This window comes from Mchenga conophoros, linkage group LG9, assembly GCF_057382185.1.
Source record: "Mchenga conophoros isolate Kocher_MC1m ecotype Shallow Benthic linkage group LG9, M_conophoros_male_GT1.1, whole genome shotgun sequence".
Taxonomy (NCBI): domain Eukaryota; kingdom Metazoa; phylum Chordata; class Actinopteri; order Cichliformes; family Cichlidae; genus Mchenga; species Mchenga conophoros.
In genome coordinates, this window is record NC_140534.1 from 13,896,724 (window position 1) to 13,916,349 (window position 19,626).

At 37.2% G+C, this 19,626-nt stretch overlaps 2 protein-coding genes across 5 annotated transcripts; both read right to left on the minus strand.

The window, feature by feature from the left end:
- Positions 1-123: 123 nt before the first annotated feature.
- LOC146566993 (uncharacterized) lies at positions 124-9,864 on the minus strand. 3 transcript variants are annotated; one of them, XM_085286642.1, is made up of 7 exons: positions 9,748-9,864; positions 8,307-8,592; positions 7,766-8,032; positions 5,980-6,270; positions 5,755-5,856; positions 686-728; positions 124-404 (listed from the first exon to the last, which is right to left on the minus strand). In XM_085286642.1, exons 2-7 carry the CDS (start codon positions 8,584-8,586, stop codon positions 335-337), a joined length of 1,053 nt encoding a protein of 350 aa, XP_085142768.1. In that variant the 5' UTR covers positions 8,587-8,592; positions 9,748-9,864; the 3' UTR covers positions 124-334. The 3 variants fall into 3 exon arrangements, with proteins under 3 accessions (XP_085142768.1, XP_085142766.1, XP_085142767.1); XM_085286640.1 differs by having other exon boundaries at positions 8,307-8,621; positions 9,748-9,862; XM_085286641.1 differs by lacking the exons at positions 124-404; positions 686-728 and adding an exon at positions 3,462-5,552 and having other exon boundaries at positions 8,307-8,621; positions 9,748-9,862.
- A 1,972-nt stretch (positions 9,865-11,836) lies between these two features.
- LOC146566994 (uncharacterized) lies at positions 11,837-19,414 on the minus strand. 2 transcript variants are annotated; one of them, XM_085286635.1, is made up of 7 exons: positions 19,348-19,414; positions 16,596-16,910; positions 16,017-16,283; positions 13,357-13,656; positions 13,113-13,249; positions 12,826-12,860; positions 11,837-12,700 (listed from the first exon to the last, which is right to left on the minus strand). In XM_085286635.1, exons 1-7 carry the CDS (start codon positions 19,412-19,414, stop codon positions 12,664-12,666), a joined length of 1,158 nt encoding a protein of 385 aa, XP_085142761.1. In that variant the 3' UTR covers positions 11,837-12,663. The 2 variants fall into 2 exon arrangements, with proteins under 2 accessions (XP_085142761.1, XP_085142759.1); XM_085286633.1 differs by having other exon boundaries at positions 11,837-12,860.
- Between the last annotated feature and the right edge of the window lie 212 nt (positions 19,415-19,626).

Sequence of the window (19,626 nt, forward strand, 5' to 3'; positions counted from 1 at the left end):
ATATATATATATATATATATATATACATATATATATATATATATATATAAAGACAAAGAAAAAAAGGAACAGCAACAAAACTCCAAACCCAGATTGTAGCTGGTTCCCCCCCCCCCCCCTCCCTTCCGGCTAACTGTACACTTTTTATGATTATCTAGACAATTATTTCAATTTCTTTTCACTGAGGTATTTCAAATACATTTCCAACATTTGGACATTATTTAAGAAAAATATTTTAGTTTTACTTTCAACATTTAGCTCTTTTAAATTAATAGTATCCTTCTGTTTTTTCCCTTTAATATGGTCCCAACTGTCCTAAACAGTTGTTGGTTGGTCAGGTTCTGTTTGGGTTTTTTTTTCTAAGAGTAGAACCGTCTTCACTGAGTTCTTGCAATTCAGCATCTCTGTTAAACGACAGGAAGAAAAAAAAATTGATATAAAGGTCAGTCAGACAAACCAGCTGTTTGATTTTCTCACATATTCATATCACGTTTTATGCTTTCATATGATGGATGTTGATGAATTCTACTTCCAGCACATCTCCAGTTCATTTTAATCTTTGACGCAAATAAGCAGAAAATTTAATTTCACTCATTTCATTTTTAAAAATATAACATATCAACTTTAGAAAACGATCAGAGCAAACAGAAGTAGGCTCCTCTGTAGTAATGTTTAGGATACTTACACATTATTAACGGACTTTGACCTTCTGTGGTTTTCTTGTTGACCTGAGAAATATTTTTGCATTCATAAGACATCGTCCATGAAAGAATAAACACAATGCACAATTCAGCAGTGCAGGCATGTCAGTAGTAATATACGTGTTTGTTTTGTGTGCTTGAATGTTAAATACACGGGCATGTGTACTTAACATTATAGTGTTTAACTGCAGACATCCTAGGTAAGATAAGGTAACTTTATGCATACCCAATTTGCTTTACAGAAAAATGATAGCATAGCATTTGGCAGGCCTTCAAAAACAAAAAGTATGTGAAGATTATCTGTCCTTATTTAGTGAGGATGTTTTACTTCCTGTCCTTTATGTCCTCGCCTGTGCTTGTGTATGGTGAGACTGTTAAAAAAGGGTTGAGCCATATACAGGGTGAGGGGAGATGACCCAGGAACTCACACAAAAACACCCACATCCACACACACTCAGTGCCTCAGTTTTATGACTGGCTTTTAAGGCTGCAGGGGGTGCTGGTTCTTTGGAGTGGTCTGACACCGAGGGCAGAGGTGCTACCGAGCGGGTTCCCCTTGCTAGCAAGTAAAAACCGGTTAAGCTATTCGTCTTGCTTTCTTCATGCGTGATAAGTCTCTAAACTAGCGGGCCTGTTAAGCGCAGACCCAACACTATTATTTTATTTTGTCAATTTATTTATTTATTTTTTTTGTATTTCTTGTTAATTAAAATAAAGAAACAAAAATTATTTTTTGTGGATCCAACAATCAGGATTATATCTCGGCTGAGAGATCTCTCTCCAGGGCTCCCTCGGTCTGTCACAAGGCCTCCTCCCGGTGGGACATGCCCTGAACCAGGGGCGGAGCGTGGGGGTGGCTTACGGGGCTTAAGCCCGGGTTGTTTTGTCAGAAGCCCGGGGTATTTTGGAGTGTAATTTTTTCATAGTTAGATGCCTGGCTGACAACTGTATAAAACAAAAAGTACACACAATATTCGAAGCACATAGTGCACACTGTGGGAATTTACGACTGTGCGTGAATCCCCCCCTGATATTGGTATGATCCGAGCTCAGGCACTAAGCGACTGAGCGAGGGGGCGGGGCAGCTGCTGCCCGTGAGTACGCTGTTGGAGAGACGGAGCCAGCCATACTAAGGAGAGCTTAAGTTTGACCAGGTACCAAAGCAAATCATTCGTACTGTACAAATAATGTAAATATGACGGTGCATCACGAAAGATTGATATGAAACTGATCACTTCACTAATATTACGTTACTTGCTCTTCAAGTGAATCAACAAATGGCAAAATGAAAAGCCGAACAAATGCTATTTTTTTTAGAGTCTTAGCTTACGTGTGTTTATTTCATATTTTCAGTTCTTACCCTCCCCGACTAAATCGGTTTCAGTTATGTACTGAAATATAAGAATGGACATTAGAGGGTTCTTTCAAAGAAAAAACTCAGGTAAATGTTATTTTATATATTATGCTTTGTATGTTGTTCAGTATATTTCTATGCAAAACAAGAGGGATTTCAGTACACAGCAGGATATTCACATTTGTAACCAGATATTTACATACACTTTAGGGAGAAAACATAAAACATTTTTACTGTACAACATCAATTTAGAGTAAATTTTTGTTTTAGATAAATATTGAAATATATTTTGAATTAGTTAAATTTCAGAATAAAGAGAGACAGAGCTATTTTTATCACTTTCATTAAATTTAGGAGTACATGTACACTAAATTTATTGTTAATTAATAAGAAAACTCCAGACGATTCCATTCTGAGCTGAAGAAGCTTCTGATAGGTTAGTAGAGTCCATGTGAGTAAATTGGTGGCACAGCTGTGGATGCATATAAGGCAAAACACAGAGCCTGTTTCTGTGACATGGGAAAATCAAGAGATATCAACCAAAACACCAGGAAAAGAACTGTGGAGCTCCATAAGTGTGGCTCAAGTTTGAATACAATTTGGTGCCATTTGCAATTAAGAAATACAGACAGTTTCTCTCTTTACTCTTAAAGTTAACAAATATGTTTTTATATTTATCAATCTAAAAAAAATAAACATTTAGTCTGATTTGATGTTACAATTAAAAAAGTGTTTTTATCTGAAGAGTAAATATCTGGTTTCAACTGTATATTTGATGATTGTCAGCACAAAGAGGGAGAGAGAGGAGAACGAGGACAGAACAGATGAACAAGAGCAGGTGAGACACACATGTTAGTCAAATGGTTGTTTACCAAAAGTATCACCGTATCATAGGTCCTCATGTATCTCGTACCTAGTGTTTCTTTTTAGGTTTGTTATTTTTCAAATTCTGTATTTATTAAGTTCTGCAGGCTTGTTTGCACAACAAGGCTAAATAATTATATAAACTTTTCTCAATCTAAATAGTGTACTTTGGTAGAATTAAAAAATAAGTGTAGTGCAGGTCTATGATGATTTTTAGTGCTATCATCTAGTTCTGATTCTGGTTCTGTCTTGGTTAAGTCCTCAGTAGTCCTGATTTTGAACTGTTGTAGTCCTGTTTTAATTCTGGATCAGTTCTGGGTCTGGTTGAATTGGGGTTTAGTCCCTGTGTCTTGATGCAGCCCTGACCTTGTTCTGCCTTGCTGCTTAATTAAAAAACTAGTTTAAGGTGTCCTGCACATGTGATATATATTTTTCCCTATATGAAGTCATTCTTTTTTGAACAGAGCCTATTAATCTTTCAGTCATTTCTACACCCCCCCCCCCCCCCCCCCCCCAAAAAAAAAAAAAAAAAAAAATCCCACATGCATACTACTCTTTGGGCTAAGCCCCGGGTGTTTCAAATGTCTGGCTCCGCCTCTGCCCTGAACAATGCCCTAGTGAAACTCCACATCCTATCTCTAAGGGAGAGGCAGGCCACCCTTTGGAGGAAGCTGATTTCTGCTGCTTGTGTCCATGATTCTTCTGGTCACTATCTAAAGCTTGTGACCATAGGTGAGGTTAGAGACGCAGATTGACCTGTAAAATCAAGAGCTTCGCTCTTCCACTGAGCTCTCCCTACATCCACATCACTGCAGCCACAGCACCAATCCATCTGTCGATCACCCGCTCCACTCACTCCTGAAAAACACCCTGAGATACTTAAACTCCTCCACTTGTGCAGCAACTCATCCCTGACCAAGAGTAGGCACTGCATCCTTTTATGGCTGAGGACAATATCCCCAGTTGACGTCACCAGCGCTCCTCCTGCACTATACACACTGCAGGTGGAGAACCTGCTTTCCCTTCCTGAATCACTTAGCAGTTTGCAGAGTCACTTCAAGACAACCTGAAAGTCTTTTTCAGGTGTCAGGATGTGTGGACATCCAACTATGTGAACATGATAACTCAACAACAAGGTGCCAAAGGATTTTCTAATTGATAGCTTAGCTACATTTGACAATCAGACACTTTGGAATTTGGCAGCCTTCATACACTTTATGCATGTTTTATTTCTCAATGGGACAGTACAAAGCAGCACCACCGTTTCAGTCTTTTGACAAAATGACATTCAAATCTTTTTCCTAATTTGAATTCAGTGAATGTTCATATAATACTAAACCCTTCTGCATTTAGATTGCATTCATTTTCAGACCAGGGAACAATTTGACAGCAGAAGTGTTAAAAGATGTCTCACAGCTATTGTTACAGCATTAAGGTGGAACATTTTTTAACCTTCTGTAAGATGACTTGGTGATTATGTGCTCAGGAACTTGGGCAACTGTTAGGAGCGTGACTACAGTGAAGCAAGCTTGCTTATCATGGTCAAGACAGAAACTTCCTGAGTTCACATTTGTGAAATTTCCTGTTGTGAGATATAACACATCAGCCCTAACGTGAATTTGAAAACGGAACTACGTCTGCTCTAGATGTTGGTGAATCAAACTGTGACAAAATAACTTTTTATTTACCACCATGCATTTTCAAATACCAGTGTCCGTAATCTTGTGGCATTTTTTCATAAGAGAATGAGCTGTTTTAACAAATGAGACATAAGCAGTCCACTACAGCGCCATTACAGTAGCCTCTACTGTAAAAATATATGAACATGAGCAGCGGCACAAACGAATTATGGTGCACCTTTGTTGTTTGTGTTTTTTCTGCCTTTTCGTTCCATCTTCCTGCAATGTACTGATCAGTTTCAGTCATCAGGAACTGATAGATGTTTGTTTAGATTGCACTTCATTGTATATATTTCTCCTGTTTTTTTATTTATCCCTGTTGTCTTACTCTTTATATTTTATTCCTGCACAGTTGGCGTGGAGCACCCATAATTTCCACCGATAAGGACCAGTACAGTCGTGGCCAAAGGTTTTGAGAATGACACAAATATTAGTTTTCATAAAGTTTGCTTTTTTGCTGCTAAGCTGCTTTTAGATCTTTCTTTGTTGTTTCTGTGATGTACTGAAATATAATTACAAGCACTTCATACTTGTTAAAGGCTTTTATCCACAATTACGTGACATTTATCATGATTTTTGATATAAGAAACAACAAAAACAAAACAAAACAGACAGCACAACAGTGAGGGCAAAACACACAAATAAGACAAAAGATTCCACTGCAGCCAAGTTTACACCGATCACATACTGGACTTGAAGAAGGAATTTAGTTTTTCAGTAATGAAGTCTATGAAGCACTTTAAATTGAATTAACTGATGTGTTTCATTTATAGAATAAGAATTGATCCCACACATCATCTCCAATTTGCAAACCAAACTCAAATGCTCTGAAAAAGCGTTCACAAAACTAGAAACCAACTCTTTAGAAGTTGGCGAACTCAGGAGCGTAAAAATTGGCCCTTCTTCCGGAAGAGATGGAAAGCTTGGGACACTCTGATGAACATAGTTTCTTATCTGTAAATAATGAGGGTTTATGCTTATTTTTTCTTCATAGAATCATAGACATACTCATAAATACCAAAAAATAAACTTAATTAAATCATCACATTAAAGAAAGAAGGCCATGTGGTCACATGAACAAGAGAAAGTGCTAGGTCAAAGGGGAACAAGCAACTGCACATGCACGCCACAAACAAGTACAGTAATGTCCTTTTACCTCTTTTCTTTTTACAGAACAATACCAAACCAGCGACTGCTGCTCCAACCAGAACCACTGCAAACACCCATCCTATGGCACTTTCAATATTGGTTGAGTTCCCTTAAAGGTGAGAGACTAATTATTTTTCTCTGGATGATTTATTTGTTTTTGCAAGTTACACATGTAATAACAGGTGATAACAGCTTTTTCTCATATAAGTTACAAATTCCTAATTAATCTTACCTTGATTTAGCTTCACAAAGATATTAGTCGTTATTGTCTCCGAAGCATCACTGAGTTCACATGTGTATGTTCCCTCCTGATCTGCAGATAAGTTCTGCAGTGTGAGGCTGCCTGACTCTGACACACCTCTCACATGCTGCTTCCACCTCTCTGACACTGTGTATTTAGCATCAGGCCCAGTCTTTGTCAGGATGATCTGACCATGGTTGAATCTCCAAAGGAGTTTTCTCAGAGAAGTGTTTGAAGACGAGCAGGGGAGCGTTGTTTCAGTGTAGCTACTGATAACTGAGGCTGAAATAACACAGAAGCAAAAACACATTTTTAAGAAGTAAAACCCACTGAAATAAAATATCTTAAGAAATTCTGTGAATGACTTTGCTTTGAACCACAGATGAATACTGAGCCTGGTGGAGATGTCTGAATCCTAATCCTACCTAAGAAAAACATGTTTGGATAAACATGTAAATAATTTTTCATGTGTGTCATGGTCCTGGATGTGTGACACAGTGTTTATATGTTTTCTGGTTTCATTAATATGCTTTGATTTAGTGCTTTTCATGGTTCAGTTTCCTTGCTCTTAGTTTAGTCATTTGTATTTCTAGTACTGCATTTTCCCCAGCTGGTCATGTCTCTCCCCCTCTCTGTGTCCTCATGTCTGTTTCAGTGTCAAGTTGTTGTCACTTAGTATGCATCTCAGTGTGTTTCTTGTTTTATTTTGACAGTCTCTTGTCCTCGGTTCAGTGTATTCAGTTTTGCTTCCCTCTTGTCTCCTTGTTACTGATTACTTCCAGCTGTGTTCCCACCTGTTTCCCATCCGCTCATTATTACATCTAGAGCAGACGTAGTGTATTTAAGTCCTCTGTCTTCCTCTGCTTGTTGTTGTGTTGTCCATGCTGATGTCTGCTTTCCCCCCCACACAAGCTCGGTTTTCTCCCTGCTTCTAGTTCCCAGATTTCTTGTTTCTTAATGTATTATTTGTCATTTCCCAGTTTGAAGTGTTAGGTTTGGTTTTCTTGTTTTTCATGTTTGAATTTTGCTTCAGCAAATAAAAGCTGCCTCCTTTAGCTATCTCTTTGTGTTGAAGTCCTGCCTTTGGGTCCAAACTCTGCATGCCACACAACAAACCCAAGACAATGTGTGTCTGACAGAATGATCATATTATTTAATAAATGTAATAAGCACCACAAATACACATTCTAATTTCTTATGGTTAGATTTGGTGCTGGGGTCATCATCACCAATAACCTGAAAGGGTTAATGTATTTAAATTTATAGTTAAGGACTCAAACCGCTGTAATTTTCTAATAAAACAACCATTTCTCACTTCACTGCTTCTTCACATTATAACCAACAATGTGCTGAATGTCAGCATCACTCCATTCTGGAGCATTATATTCTCATGTAGTAGCTGCCAAACAGTGCGTTTGGTCACTAACAGGGCTCAAGAGAAAAGTATATGAAAGCAGAAGTGGTGTCACTTGTGTAAAAAGAAACATTACTCAGACCTTTCACATGACACGATGTTTTGAAGCAGTTATTTGTATATGTATGTGTTGAAATTTTTACCCGTTGTTGTGCCTTGAGCACAAAATTGTTCAAAAATACTACCAATTCATTTTTCCTCTGGATCAGGGAGCATGAAAAATTAATGTTCTCATTTATAAGCAAGTAACTTAAAATGAAACCAACCCCTCTGACCTCTCAAAAGAAAATTCTGTTTTGTTGTTTCTCTTAGGAAGCGATGCTTCTCCATTTTTTAAGTTTCCTTCTTACATGGAATACTCACATGCTCGACTCAAAGTGGCTCGCTTCCTGTTTCTGTGTGTGCTGATAGTGCAGCTGTAGTCCAGATCTTTAACTCTCTCTGACACCATCAGAGAACTATTGATGTTGTAAAGAAGCTGTTGAGTCTCCTGGGCTGTGGTTTTATACTGGAGGGACATGTTGGATGGAGGGCTGGTGGTCCAGGTGAGATTAGGTTTAGGGTAGAGTCCCTCTGAGCTGCAGGTCATCTGGTTTCCTGTTTGCTGAATGTTGACTTTTTGGACTGGAGCTGCAAAAAAATATTTATAATAATACAACAGACATACAAGGAACCAGTTTCAAACATTTAAGCATATATTTACATTAAAATCAAGGTTTTAAATAAAATGTTAACATTATTATCAGCAAATCTGTGTGTCTGTGTTGCATTCACAGTTAGCTAATCGGGTTAGCTAATAGCACAAAACTCCATCCTCTAAAACTTTAAGACTACGAAATTCGTGGCTGTTTATTCTTTCCTTCTAACATGTCTGTATTCTCTGCATATTCTGTGTTTTTCATACCGTTAACATTTAGGTTGATAAATGAGTCTCTGTTTCCCTGAAGGGTGCTGATGTGGCACTTGTATCTGCCCTCATCCTGAACCTTGACCCCTGCCAGTTGCAGTGAGACATTTCCTTTGGAGATCTGGTCCTTGAACAGAGAGGTCCTGTCTCTGAATCTCTGGTCCTGATATCCATGCTGGTCTTTGTTGTTATAGAAGGAGTGGACATGAATGTCTCCTGACATCTTAAACCAGTGAATGATAATTTGAGTGACATCCTGGGAACTGCATGGCAGCATGCATTTCTGCATTAAAACACAGGAAACCTCAGTATCTGAAACATCAGGTAAAGATTACATTAGTGAGACGTAATCAGAGCTACATATAAAAAGAAGAAATAATATTACTGCTTTCATATTTGAGTTATATCTGTTCAGTTATTAAGCAAAAACTGTCGTGAATCCCTTTTGCCTGCTTTGGTGCAAATTAAAGTGACAACAGGTGGAAAGGTAGGACAGATTTTTTTTTTTACTTTTGATTTCAGTGAAATACACAGTCGTAAGAAAAGAAATACTTGCTGACTTAATAGAAGTACAGGGAATAATAACAGTAAAGGATCCAGTTCAATACAACCTTTTTCAAAGCCTCTTTATTAGTTTTAGTGGCCACACATCTAAGGGTTCATTTCACATCTCCTGAATGTGTTGATTCCCAGACTGCCAAAACAATCAGTCATTTAGATGCTTAATTGACAAAACCAATTTTAATTTAATGGATGTATAACCTATAAATCTATTATTTTTCTCTAGTAATTAAAAAGATTCAACATCTTTCTTGAGCAGAATTCCAGACTGTACAGATGGTCCCTTCCCAAAGGAAAGAATACAATAACTTACTCAGGTATATACTAGACTTAATATTTACTGAATAAAATAATGGATTTCTATACATTTTCCATCAGATAATGTTAATTATAAACTAGACATTTTTAAGTGAGAATAGGAAAGAAAAGTATTTCTTTGTGCTGCTGTTGTTTAACGCAACATCCGCTGGTTTCCTCTTTCTGGCGCAAAAGCCAATCAGCTGATCATTGATCAGTTTCATGATTGAATTAGCAACTTTCTAGCTGAAGTAGTACTGGACAAATCGTGTACTTTTTCATCTCAACTTTAAAGTTCGACCTCCTCGGCTGGTCCAACCCAGAGTCGATCATGACCAACTGGCCAATCCGACACCATTCATTTATACCGTTAAAAATAAAAAAATAAATAAAATAAAATAAAACCCCATCGGCCCATAAAAATTAAAGAGAGCAGCCCACTGGGCATATGCCTGGTATGTCCAATGGCCAGTCCAGCCCTGGGCTTGTGGTCATGCATTAAATTAATAAAAGACTATCTTTCTGCACACCGTTTTACTGTTTAAATGAAAGTTGCTCCTAAATGTTCTTATTCCCTTACCTCCTCTGGAAGTAATCAACATCCACACAGAGATTATAATCCACCAAAACACAGTAGAGGAGACCGTGCTCATGTTACCGTTACATTTCACTAAGCACACAATGAAAGAGGAAGAAAAACAAAGAGGCGAGCACTTCCAGCATCACGTGACACCAGCTTTGTGGATTAAAAACAATAACAATATAAATAAGACATGAAATCAAATAATGAAATTTAAAAAAACCATTGTAGCAAAATTATTCCAGGAGAAGATTTATCTTGGAATAACCACCATCCAAATTATCTCTAAATTCTAGAGGCAAAGAAAAGGACATGCAGGACAGAGAGAAGCAATAAGTAAAGGCAGACATTTGTCTCTAAAGACCAAGTGTTACACTAACTAAAAGTCTTGTGTTCAAATATAGGCTTCACCCTCATGCTATTTAGAGCTATGACAACTTTAATGCTATTATTACAACATCTACATAATTTTTTTTACTAAGTAATTTTAACTTAGTTTATTGTGTGAAGGGGATGGGCTGGCAGCAAGAGTCTATTTCCATAACTATACACAAGCTGTAGAGGAAAAAAAAACACTTACACGTGTTAGTAACACAGTACTAGTATTTGAATAAAAGCGCTGGTCATCGGGAACACTGCCGGCAGTACAAACACTGACAGCATTTCATTTTCATTACTCACACTGTATTGCCCAATCAAATATCTTAATGTCACCAGCCCCTCCTCTACCTTCACTGTGCGCTCGTGCACAGCGAGTAGGTGGAGCTTAAAAGCCAAGAAACATAAAGAAAAAGAAACAATAAAAATAGAAAAAGAATAGAAATAGTAATAATAAAAACTGGAAATATACACAGCAAAATGGTCAGATTAACCAACATCTTACGGGAGGGTTTTCCTCTCTTCACTGGCTGAATTACTTCATATAGAAGTAATGTAGTAAACTGTTTGGCTGTGTAGTTTTGTTTATTGTTCCTGGCGCTACTGGAGCTCTGTTTTTTTTTTGTTAATTTAAACACCATTTTCCTCTTCAGTTATTGTATGCCCTTACGGTGTTGAAGATGAGTTATAGGAAGAAAAAAAAATACTATTCCGAGTAACAAAAAAAATGTGTATGTGTGTTGGAAACCTTTGCAGAGTGTGCGTTTGTGTAAATCAAACGTAAACCAATTTCATGTGGTTAAATGGCGCATTTACCTGAGATATTTAATTTGAGTAAAAGTTCTCAGTGAGGAAACATAAACTTGTCACTTTGTGATCATTTGTCCGTTTCAGGGGCCTAATCCATCCTGTCATATTAATTCGTTCAAACCTGGATTAAAGTAATTTGGCAATTTCATTTTTCACTGACTATAAGGTGTATTGTGGGACCAAACTTGCAATACTAGTGGAACAGTGATATCATTTCCATCGTCTCTGTCTCTGTCTCTTCTTTAAGTCCCAAAGGAAATAAAAACAGCATACGAACGTGCACATTGAATTTGGTACAGATTTAAGGTTTTACAGGTGAAGTGTCTTGCCCAAGGACACAACATCAGAGTCTGTCCGAGCCGGGGCTCAAACCGGCAACCTTCCGATCACAAGACAACCTGCCGACTCTTGAGCCACGATCGCCCGCAATATAAGAATTATTATAGTCGTTTAGCTCAGTTCACTCCTCCTCCATCAAGATTGTCCTATGAGGTGAAGCCAATACCTGTACAGTGGGATCATCCGGATGGTGTAATTAATACGAAGTAGGCTGCCTCACCATAGATCACTTCTTAGTCTGTTGGCAGAAAAAAGCTTGTCCCATATTCAACATAGTGTGCTTGTGGCCAAATATTTGGCACAATTTTTTTTTTTTTGAAAGAACGGCTTCAAAGCTTACTGGTAGTTGGTAAGAAGTCCGTGTGGACAGAACAACAACAACAACAACAAAAAGTCAGCGTCTCACTGGTGTGTAACAGAGACCAGAACATATATAACGTATACAGAAACCAAATTACACGACGTTTTCCTTTTTCAGTTCTTTAATAACAATAAAATACTATTGTACTGTATTGAACCCCAGTTCGATTTTTTTTAAAAATTTAAACCAAACAAACCTCATTCATTAATCACTCGTGCCACTGGTATTACTGAGGATTCAAGCACATGACAAAGTAAAAAGTTCAAAAAATGTAATAAACACAAACTTTATTCAATGTTTTACAAAAATATTATTCAAATTTTAAAATGCTTATTCCCTTCTTAAGTGTCTCCCTCATCGTCTAAAATAATTTCAGTTTCACTCTAACCGTGGTTCTGGTGAACAGACGATATTGTGAAGCTTTGCATTTTATTGTCCTTTGTACAGCATGACCCTGAACACCACATGATTTCTACACAAATATATGAAATACATTTCAACTGTGATTTCTCTTTCCTTACACCACAGTTACAAAAAATAAAATAATAATGAATAACTACAAGTTTGCTACTAAACTCGAGTTTTTCATTTACTCTTTGAAAAATAGTGCTGCCTCATTTTTCCTTTTCTTTATTATTCAAGCTTCTCAGTCCAGGAAACAGTAAGGATGGACACTGAATATTTAGGTTACATTTTAAAATTGACAGTAAGTTGTTTTTGTCTGCATCAGGGCAGGAGGAGAACAGAGAAAAAAATGTTGTACGTCATGAGCCGGAGTCTGTTAGTAAAAAAAAATGTTTTTTTGTTGTTGTATGGGAGCCAAAATTATTTTAATTTCCATCTGGTCTGTTTTTGCTTTCCTGAAGTCACAAAGAAACTGGAACCAGTCTGTTGTTAGTTGCTGGAAACCAAACTGGGTTTTATTAAAAGCTGCTGAGAACCATTTATTCACTGAGATCCAGAACAGAGGTTGGGGAAGCTTTTTGCTTCCATTTGTCTTAATTGGAAATGTTACTTGACAAATGTCGTTAGCTGGAAGCTAGTTGGTTGGTGTCAGATGTTGACCTTAAAATGTGTGTCAAAAACATGTTTATTATTGAAAACAATCTGCAGACCAAACTAAGCTATAACATCAATCAGAAATGACTTGATTTTGATTTCCTGTTCTACTGTCACTGAAAATTTCATACCTTTGACCTTCTGGAGCTTCAGCCTGACACTTCATCTGTTAGATGGGACAGCAGTTAATTAGGCTTTTTGTAAAAAACCCAAAAACAAACCCAAAAACAAAATGTTGTAATATTATGGAAACAATAGTTTGATCTAATGTATTAGTTCATATGCTGTCATTCATACTTTGCAGTAGTTCATTGAAATGCCTTTTCTGTACTCAGGGTTTGGTCTATAAACTGCCTGAATCCATCAGTGCAAACATTAAAAATTAAAAATAAAAAGTTCAACCAGAATTGAATTTTACCTTTTTTTTTTGTACTTGTACAGGAGCTGTACAGTAGCTGTACAGTATCAGGCATAATAATGCTGTAAAGCAAAGACTCGCTGCAGCGATGGCTCCTAGATGGGTTGAATTCTGAGTCCCATCATTCTTCTTTGTTGCTTTTTGATATTTAAAAAAAAAACTCTTCAGTTTTATGCAGCTTTACATTAAATTGACTAAATTAACTTGCAGACAGTTTTTGAAAATCAAACTTATGGTACCTCACCTCCGTCTGTTGGCATCATCCTTATTTCATTCTCAGACACTTTCGTCTCCTCAGCATCACTGAGTTCACAGGTGTATATCCCCTCATGATCTGCAGTAAGGTCCCGTAATGTGAGGCTGCCCGACTCTGAGACATGCTTCACGTGCTGCTCCCACCCTGCATAGACTGTGTAGGAGATGTCAGCCCCACTCCTGGTCACAATGGACTGACTGTGGTTGAATCTCCAAATGAGGTATGAGAAGGAAGTATCAGAGGGAGGGCAGAGGATTGTTGTTTCAGTGTTTGACCAACAAACAGAAGCTGAAAAAATGAAACAGAAACACTGATTATAAGTAAACACTTTGGATAACTTTGTCATCTGGATTATAAGTATTATTAATGTGCAACATCCCCCGCCCCCTTTATTTTTTTACACAGTAGCCACACAGCAAAATTGTATTGAATTTTTTTTTCAATATTTTAATATTTTTTCTATTTTTTTGTGCTAACTCAAGTACATTTTAGTCTCACATATTTTTTCCCGATTTCACCATTTTCTGTATTTATAATGCGTTAGAAAAAAATGCAAGACAGCAAAGTACCAGCTGTTGCTCCTCCTGCCCTGAGCAAACATGAGGCAAATTTGTGTGCTATCACTACTTGTAGTATGTGCGTAGCTTTAGTTTTCTTTTGTTTTTGGTCCCTCTACAACTGTACGTAGTTTTGTTTGTCAGACTTATTTATTCTTACTCCACCAGGGCTGTCCCTTGTCAAATATAGTAATTAATAATTTTATGGAATCTCAAAGTGAAGTAAATATGTGGACTCAGGATCTTATCTCTGTTTTTTGCTTTTGAGCATTGCTTGGTGTCCTAAGGTAGTGACCTCACATTGGGCTGAGTTGAGTGTGAAGTTTAGTTTCTAACCCAAGTAGAGGAGTTTAACTATCTCAGGGTTATGTTCATAAGTGTGGGAAGTGTCAAGTGGGAGACTGGAGATGTGTCTCTTTTCCATGATTCCCTAATCAACTCAAAGAGGCTTGCGTCAGTTTTGGTTGTTTTCCTTTACAATTGAGTACCACATCAGTGTGGTTGGGGTCATTGTAACAAGATGGCCTGAAGGTCCTGTGATGTTATTTGTTTGCGACACACAGACAACAACATTGGAGGCATCAAAGCCCCGTTATATCTGCTACTCAGTCTTTGGCTTTTTGTCAGACTCAGGCTGATGGTAGAGAGCCAGAGAAAGCAACTCATGGCAGTGTTGGTTTTTGTACAGCTTGTTGTGGGATATCAAAAATAGCATGATTGATTCTTGTGAAGGAGTAGTTCTAATAATAACTCATTAAGTAAAACCATTGCCTGGCCAGTCAGTGGCATGCAGTGTTGACGTCACATTTTCTCATTAACTCAAGTTGTTTGGTACTTCAGCTGAGTAGGTATGAAAACACACCAGGTACTGCCACCTAATGGAAAACCCCTAAAAACTGGGTCATGTTGAGTCAATCTAAGTAGCTACTAGTGGTGAAGGGCTAATACTGTAGTGGTGTGTTGTGGTGAGGAGAAAGCTGTGTGAAAGGAAAGCTGTTGATTTACAGGCTGATCTGTGAGTAACGACTGACAGACTAAAATTATACATATATGAGTTTCCTTTGCACATCTGGACTCAGCCTTAGAGATGGGGTGTTGAGCTTGCTAATGTGGGTGGGGCTCAGTTTCGAGCTACTACTCCTTTTCACTGAATGGAATCAAATTAAGGTGATACAGGCACCTTAATAGGATGCCTGCAGGACCCCCTCAAAGTGAGGTTTTTAAGCCATGAAATGTATTTTAGGCCTGGGGACAGAACCAGTACGCATCAGAGAAACTCTGTGTATATTGAGTATGTTTGTGTGAACAACACTGGGATTCAAATGTGAAAGGTGAAAAGTTATCTTCTCGGGTTTTTAAAAAAATGTCCCTTTACATATGAATTTGTTGAAAAGTGAAAGAAAACTACCTATTCACACACCTGAAAGCTCACACAACCTATCGATTAACATCTTCAGCTCTCCTGCTAAGAAGTGGATGTACCAACCAGTGCACAAGAATAATGTCTCATTTAGTAGGAACAATTGGCACTCACTGGGTTCATACAAAAAGGCCCACCATGCAACCCACTACGAGGCATAACTTGAAGAAAAAAACATTACTCATAGATGTACATGAACAGGATAAGCACATTTTAAATCCAATGTAATATTAAAACCACACATGCTTTTACAACAGGACCTCCAATCTTTTACAATCAAGAGATTGGAGGTCCAAACAACCAATCAACCAAATTTAGGTGTGAAAGAAAACTAACGTCCAGTTTGCCCAGAATAAAACAAACACAACACCATCACTGGTCCTTTTTGGGATCATCTTTGCAAAGGTTTGAGAAGCTAGATTTGGTGGTTTTCCTATCCTAAAGACCTAGATCCATAGAGTTTAAATTATAAAATTTACTTGACCATATTGTCACGCTCCTTTGGTAAAATGACACTAACTTGAACATTTATAACTGGTTAAACTGATGAACTGATTATTATTTCTAATATCATTTTAATACTTTTTTTAGGTTAATTTAACATCATCATAGTTTATTGGATAATATTTCTTTAATAAAAAACAAACTCTTTTTTTTTTTTACATCCTTACCTGGTTTAAATAAAGTTGCTCTCTTTCTGTTTCTGTGAGTGCTGATGGTGCAGCTGTAGTCTTGATCGGTCCCACTGTCTGAAACAATCAAAGAACTGCTGATGTTGTAAAGAAGCCGTTCAGTCTGCCGGACTGTGGTGGTGGTGTTAGAAGTACTGTTGGATGAAGAGCTGGTGGACCAGGCGAGTTCAGGCTCAGGGTAGATCCCCTCTGAGCTGCAGGTGATGATGTTTCCTACCTGCTGAATGTTGACTTTACGGACAGGAGCTGCAAGAGAAAGAAAGGGAGCAGGTGTTATGTTCACATATTTTAGGTCTACTTCATCAATTTTTAAACAAATGGTGTGACACGTGTTTATACAGAAATATGATCAAGTGTTACAACAACAAAGATTTAGATTTAATATTTTTTTAAACCTATTAAAGTTCTGTGAAGCATTTTGAATCAACCTTTCATTGAAAAATCTGTGTACAAAAGTATAAGTATTACTGTGACACATTTGCAGTAAATAAAAACAGAAAAAAAGGATACTAACAGAGGAGACAAATTTATTGAATGAATAAATTGTATGTCTCTTACCACGTATCTTAAGGTTAATGAATGATTTCTGACTTTCTCCGTCAGTGCTGGTGTAGCACTTGTATTTGCCTTCGTCTCGAACCTCCACCTTTGTCAGCTGCAGTGAGGCGTTTCCTGCGGAGATCTGGTCGTTGAACAGTGACGTCCTGCCTCTGAAGCGCTCACTCTGGAGTTTGAGCTGGTCTTGGTTATTGTAGAATGAGTGGACATTAAGGTCTCCTGCTGATACCTGATGCCAGTGGATGACTACAGCAGTGCCATCATAGCTGCATGGCAACAAGCATCTCTCCATGAAAATGCAGGAGACTTCAGTATCTGCAACAACAGGTAGAGACACATAATCAAAGTCATGAATCAGAGGTTTTGTGTTTGTGTATCTGAGTTTGTTTCTTATTAGGTTTCCTTTATTATGGTGTTGGAAGTTTGGATTGTTTTAATTTAATTTGAATTAATATTTATATTTATATTAATACTTTTATGTTTTATTATTCTAGTGAGGCTGATTATTAGTAATCGAGTTATGGGTTCCATTTTTATATTTTTAACTTTTTAATCCCAGTTTTGCATCATTGTTTTTTTAGTGTTTTATATTATAACATAGTTATCTAGAGTTACACCAAAATGTGTATAAATAAAGGTTTTTCACTGGTGAAGGAAAAATGTATTCAAAACAGGGCCTACCTATAAAGTCCATATATCATTCACATCAAAGAAGTCAGTGTGGATGAATTTTTGCAGTTTTTACAAAATAACTCTAACAGACTTCATTCAGGCTTAAACACCTGAAAACCTGAAGTACAAGGTTATGAAAATAAAGGACACTGAGAGCAGAATTGAACTAATTTACAGCTGATAAATGAGAAACTAAAAATATACACAATAACGATTAATGATGACCACACACCTCAAACATTTGCCAGATATGCATGTTTTGAAGCCTTCAACGTTATGAGAAATAAAATCATGTGTAATATGAGTTATATATAATGTTTGATTCAATATAATTTATCCCAACGAATAAAGCAGTTATTTTGACACTTAACCTGACATGGTAATTTTTGAAACTTTGTAAATAAAGTTAAAGTAATATCTATTATATAGCTACAAAAAACAAACAAACAAACAAACAAAAAAAAAACACTCGACCTGTGGGTAGCCTTTATCCTCCAAGCTCAAGTCCTCTACTGGAGGCCTGGGAGCTTCAGGGTCCCGCAGAGTATGTTTACTTTTCCTAGGATTTCTGCACAGAAATCTCGGATGTTGTTCCTGGGATCTGCTGAAACCAGTTATCTGTCTTGGGGAGGATCACTGCCCAAAATCTAAGCTCTTAACAGCTTTAGCAGGGACAAGCTCTAAACACAAGATCAAGTGATCTGAGTGATAACAATATCAGGAAGAAAGAAAATTCTGACCATTTTGGTCATTTTCTGGCTTCATGTTATTCATATTATTCTTGGATTATTTATCTCATAGTAAATTTTTGTGCTGCCCCTCAATTCATTGTCAAAGTAAGATAAAAAATAAGATTTTTAGAGAGAGTTTGGCTAAGATGCACACACCATGTCCACATACCAGTCGATGCTACAGAAGAGTTTGGTGAAACACGAAATGAGCACAAAGTTACTTATTTGTAGTGCTGTTCAGAGCAAATCCAAAGTAAATCTGGTAAAATAGAATTTAATGGTGTCATTATTAAATTAGTGTAAATTTGGAACAACTGCTAAATATGATCAATAACAAAGATACCTGATACATGCATGTTTTAAAGGTTTCCACACCGAAACATAAAAACATATTTTAAATAAAGTTATGCAAAGAAACATGAAAATAAAACAAGAAATCTTTGAAATAAGAAAACACAACACAGTAGCAAACTGAAGTATGTTGTCAGAAATGTCAAACCTCAAACAGTGACAGCTGGTTGTCCTACAAGCTCTGCTACCAGCTGTCTCCTGACTCATCAACAAGAAGATATTCTAAGATTTCACTTAGGAGGTGTGCAAGAATCCACCCTAACAGGTTCTCTTGCAATCCTCAAAAGTTTAAGGACAGATTTATTTCACAATAACTATGTCAACCACAATTAAGATATTAAGATATTAGGATATTCTCTCCACACTGCAAAAACTAGGGTGATCTCTGAACTGCCGCCACCGCCCTTGCACCTTTATACACAGAGACACATACAAAGAACATTCCACAAACTCTTACATGTTGGCCCCTTCAGCCCCATCCTTAAAGCCTTCTCCCTCACAGAGAATTATGACCTTGTTTTCTGCTTGGCCGTCACGTGAGGATTTACATCCCTGATAAACAGTCTCACTATCTGTTTAACGTCTCCCATTACAAGTGCACATGCATACAACTAAGTGAGAAAGTTTCATTACTATCACCAATGTGATATGATTATGATTAAAATATGTGATTAATACATGAGAAAATAAATCTGCTTCCACATCGGTTTAATTAAATCCTCACTGTTGGTATAGAGGACAAACTCACTATTATACACTCAAATGTTGTTTAAACCATATTCCTACTTCACTGCATAATGACTGGATTAAAAGAAAAAGAGGTTTCTTGTCGTACCTGTAATTTCTGAGGTTTATACCTGAGCTTTCTGCTTTGGAAGCTTCTAAGTTTGACTCAGTCGCTCTATCCAGTACCTCCTATATTTGGTTTGTAAACATCATAACTGTGATTTGTATTTAAAATAGATTAAGATAATATGTGCAATGAATTTTCTACTCACCTCCTCTTATAAAAGTCCACTGAAAAGTCAGGACCAACAGAAACACGACACACTTGATCCCAGCCATTATCCTGCTGTGTTTCATGGTACACTATCTGAGCGTTTAAAAGGTGAGTAAATACTACATGACGTCACATGACATCTGACCCAGCTTGTTTGTAACTTGTGCTAGGTTAGTGTACTCAATGCGATAAAATCACACCCTTCATCTGAATGTCTGAAATACTTTTTTGTGACACACTGAGGAGCAAGTTAATCATAAACTGCTCACAGTATTAC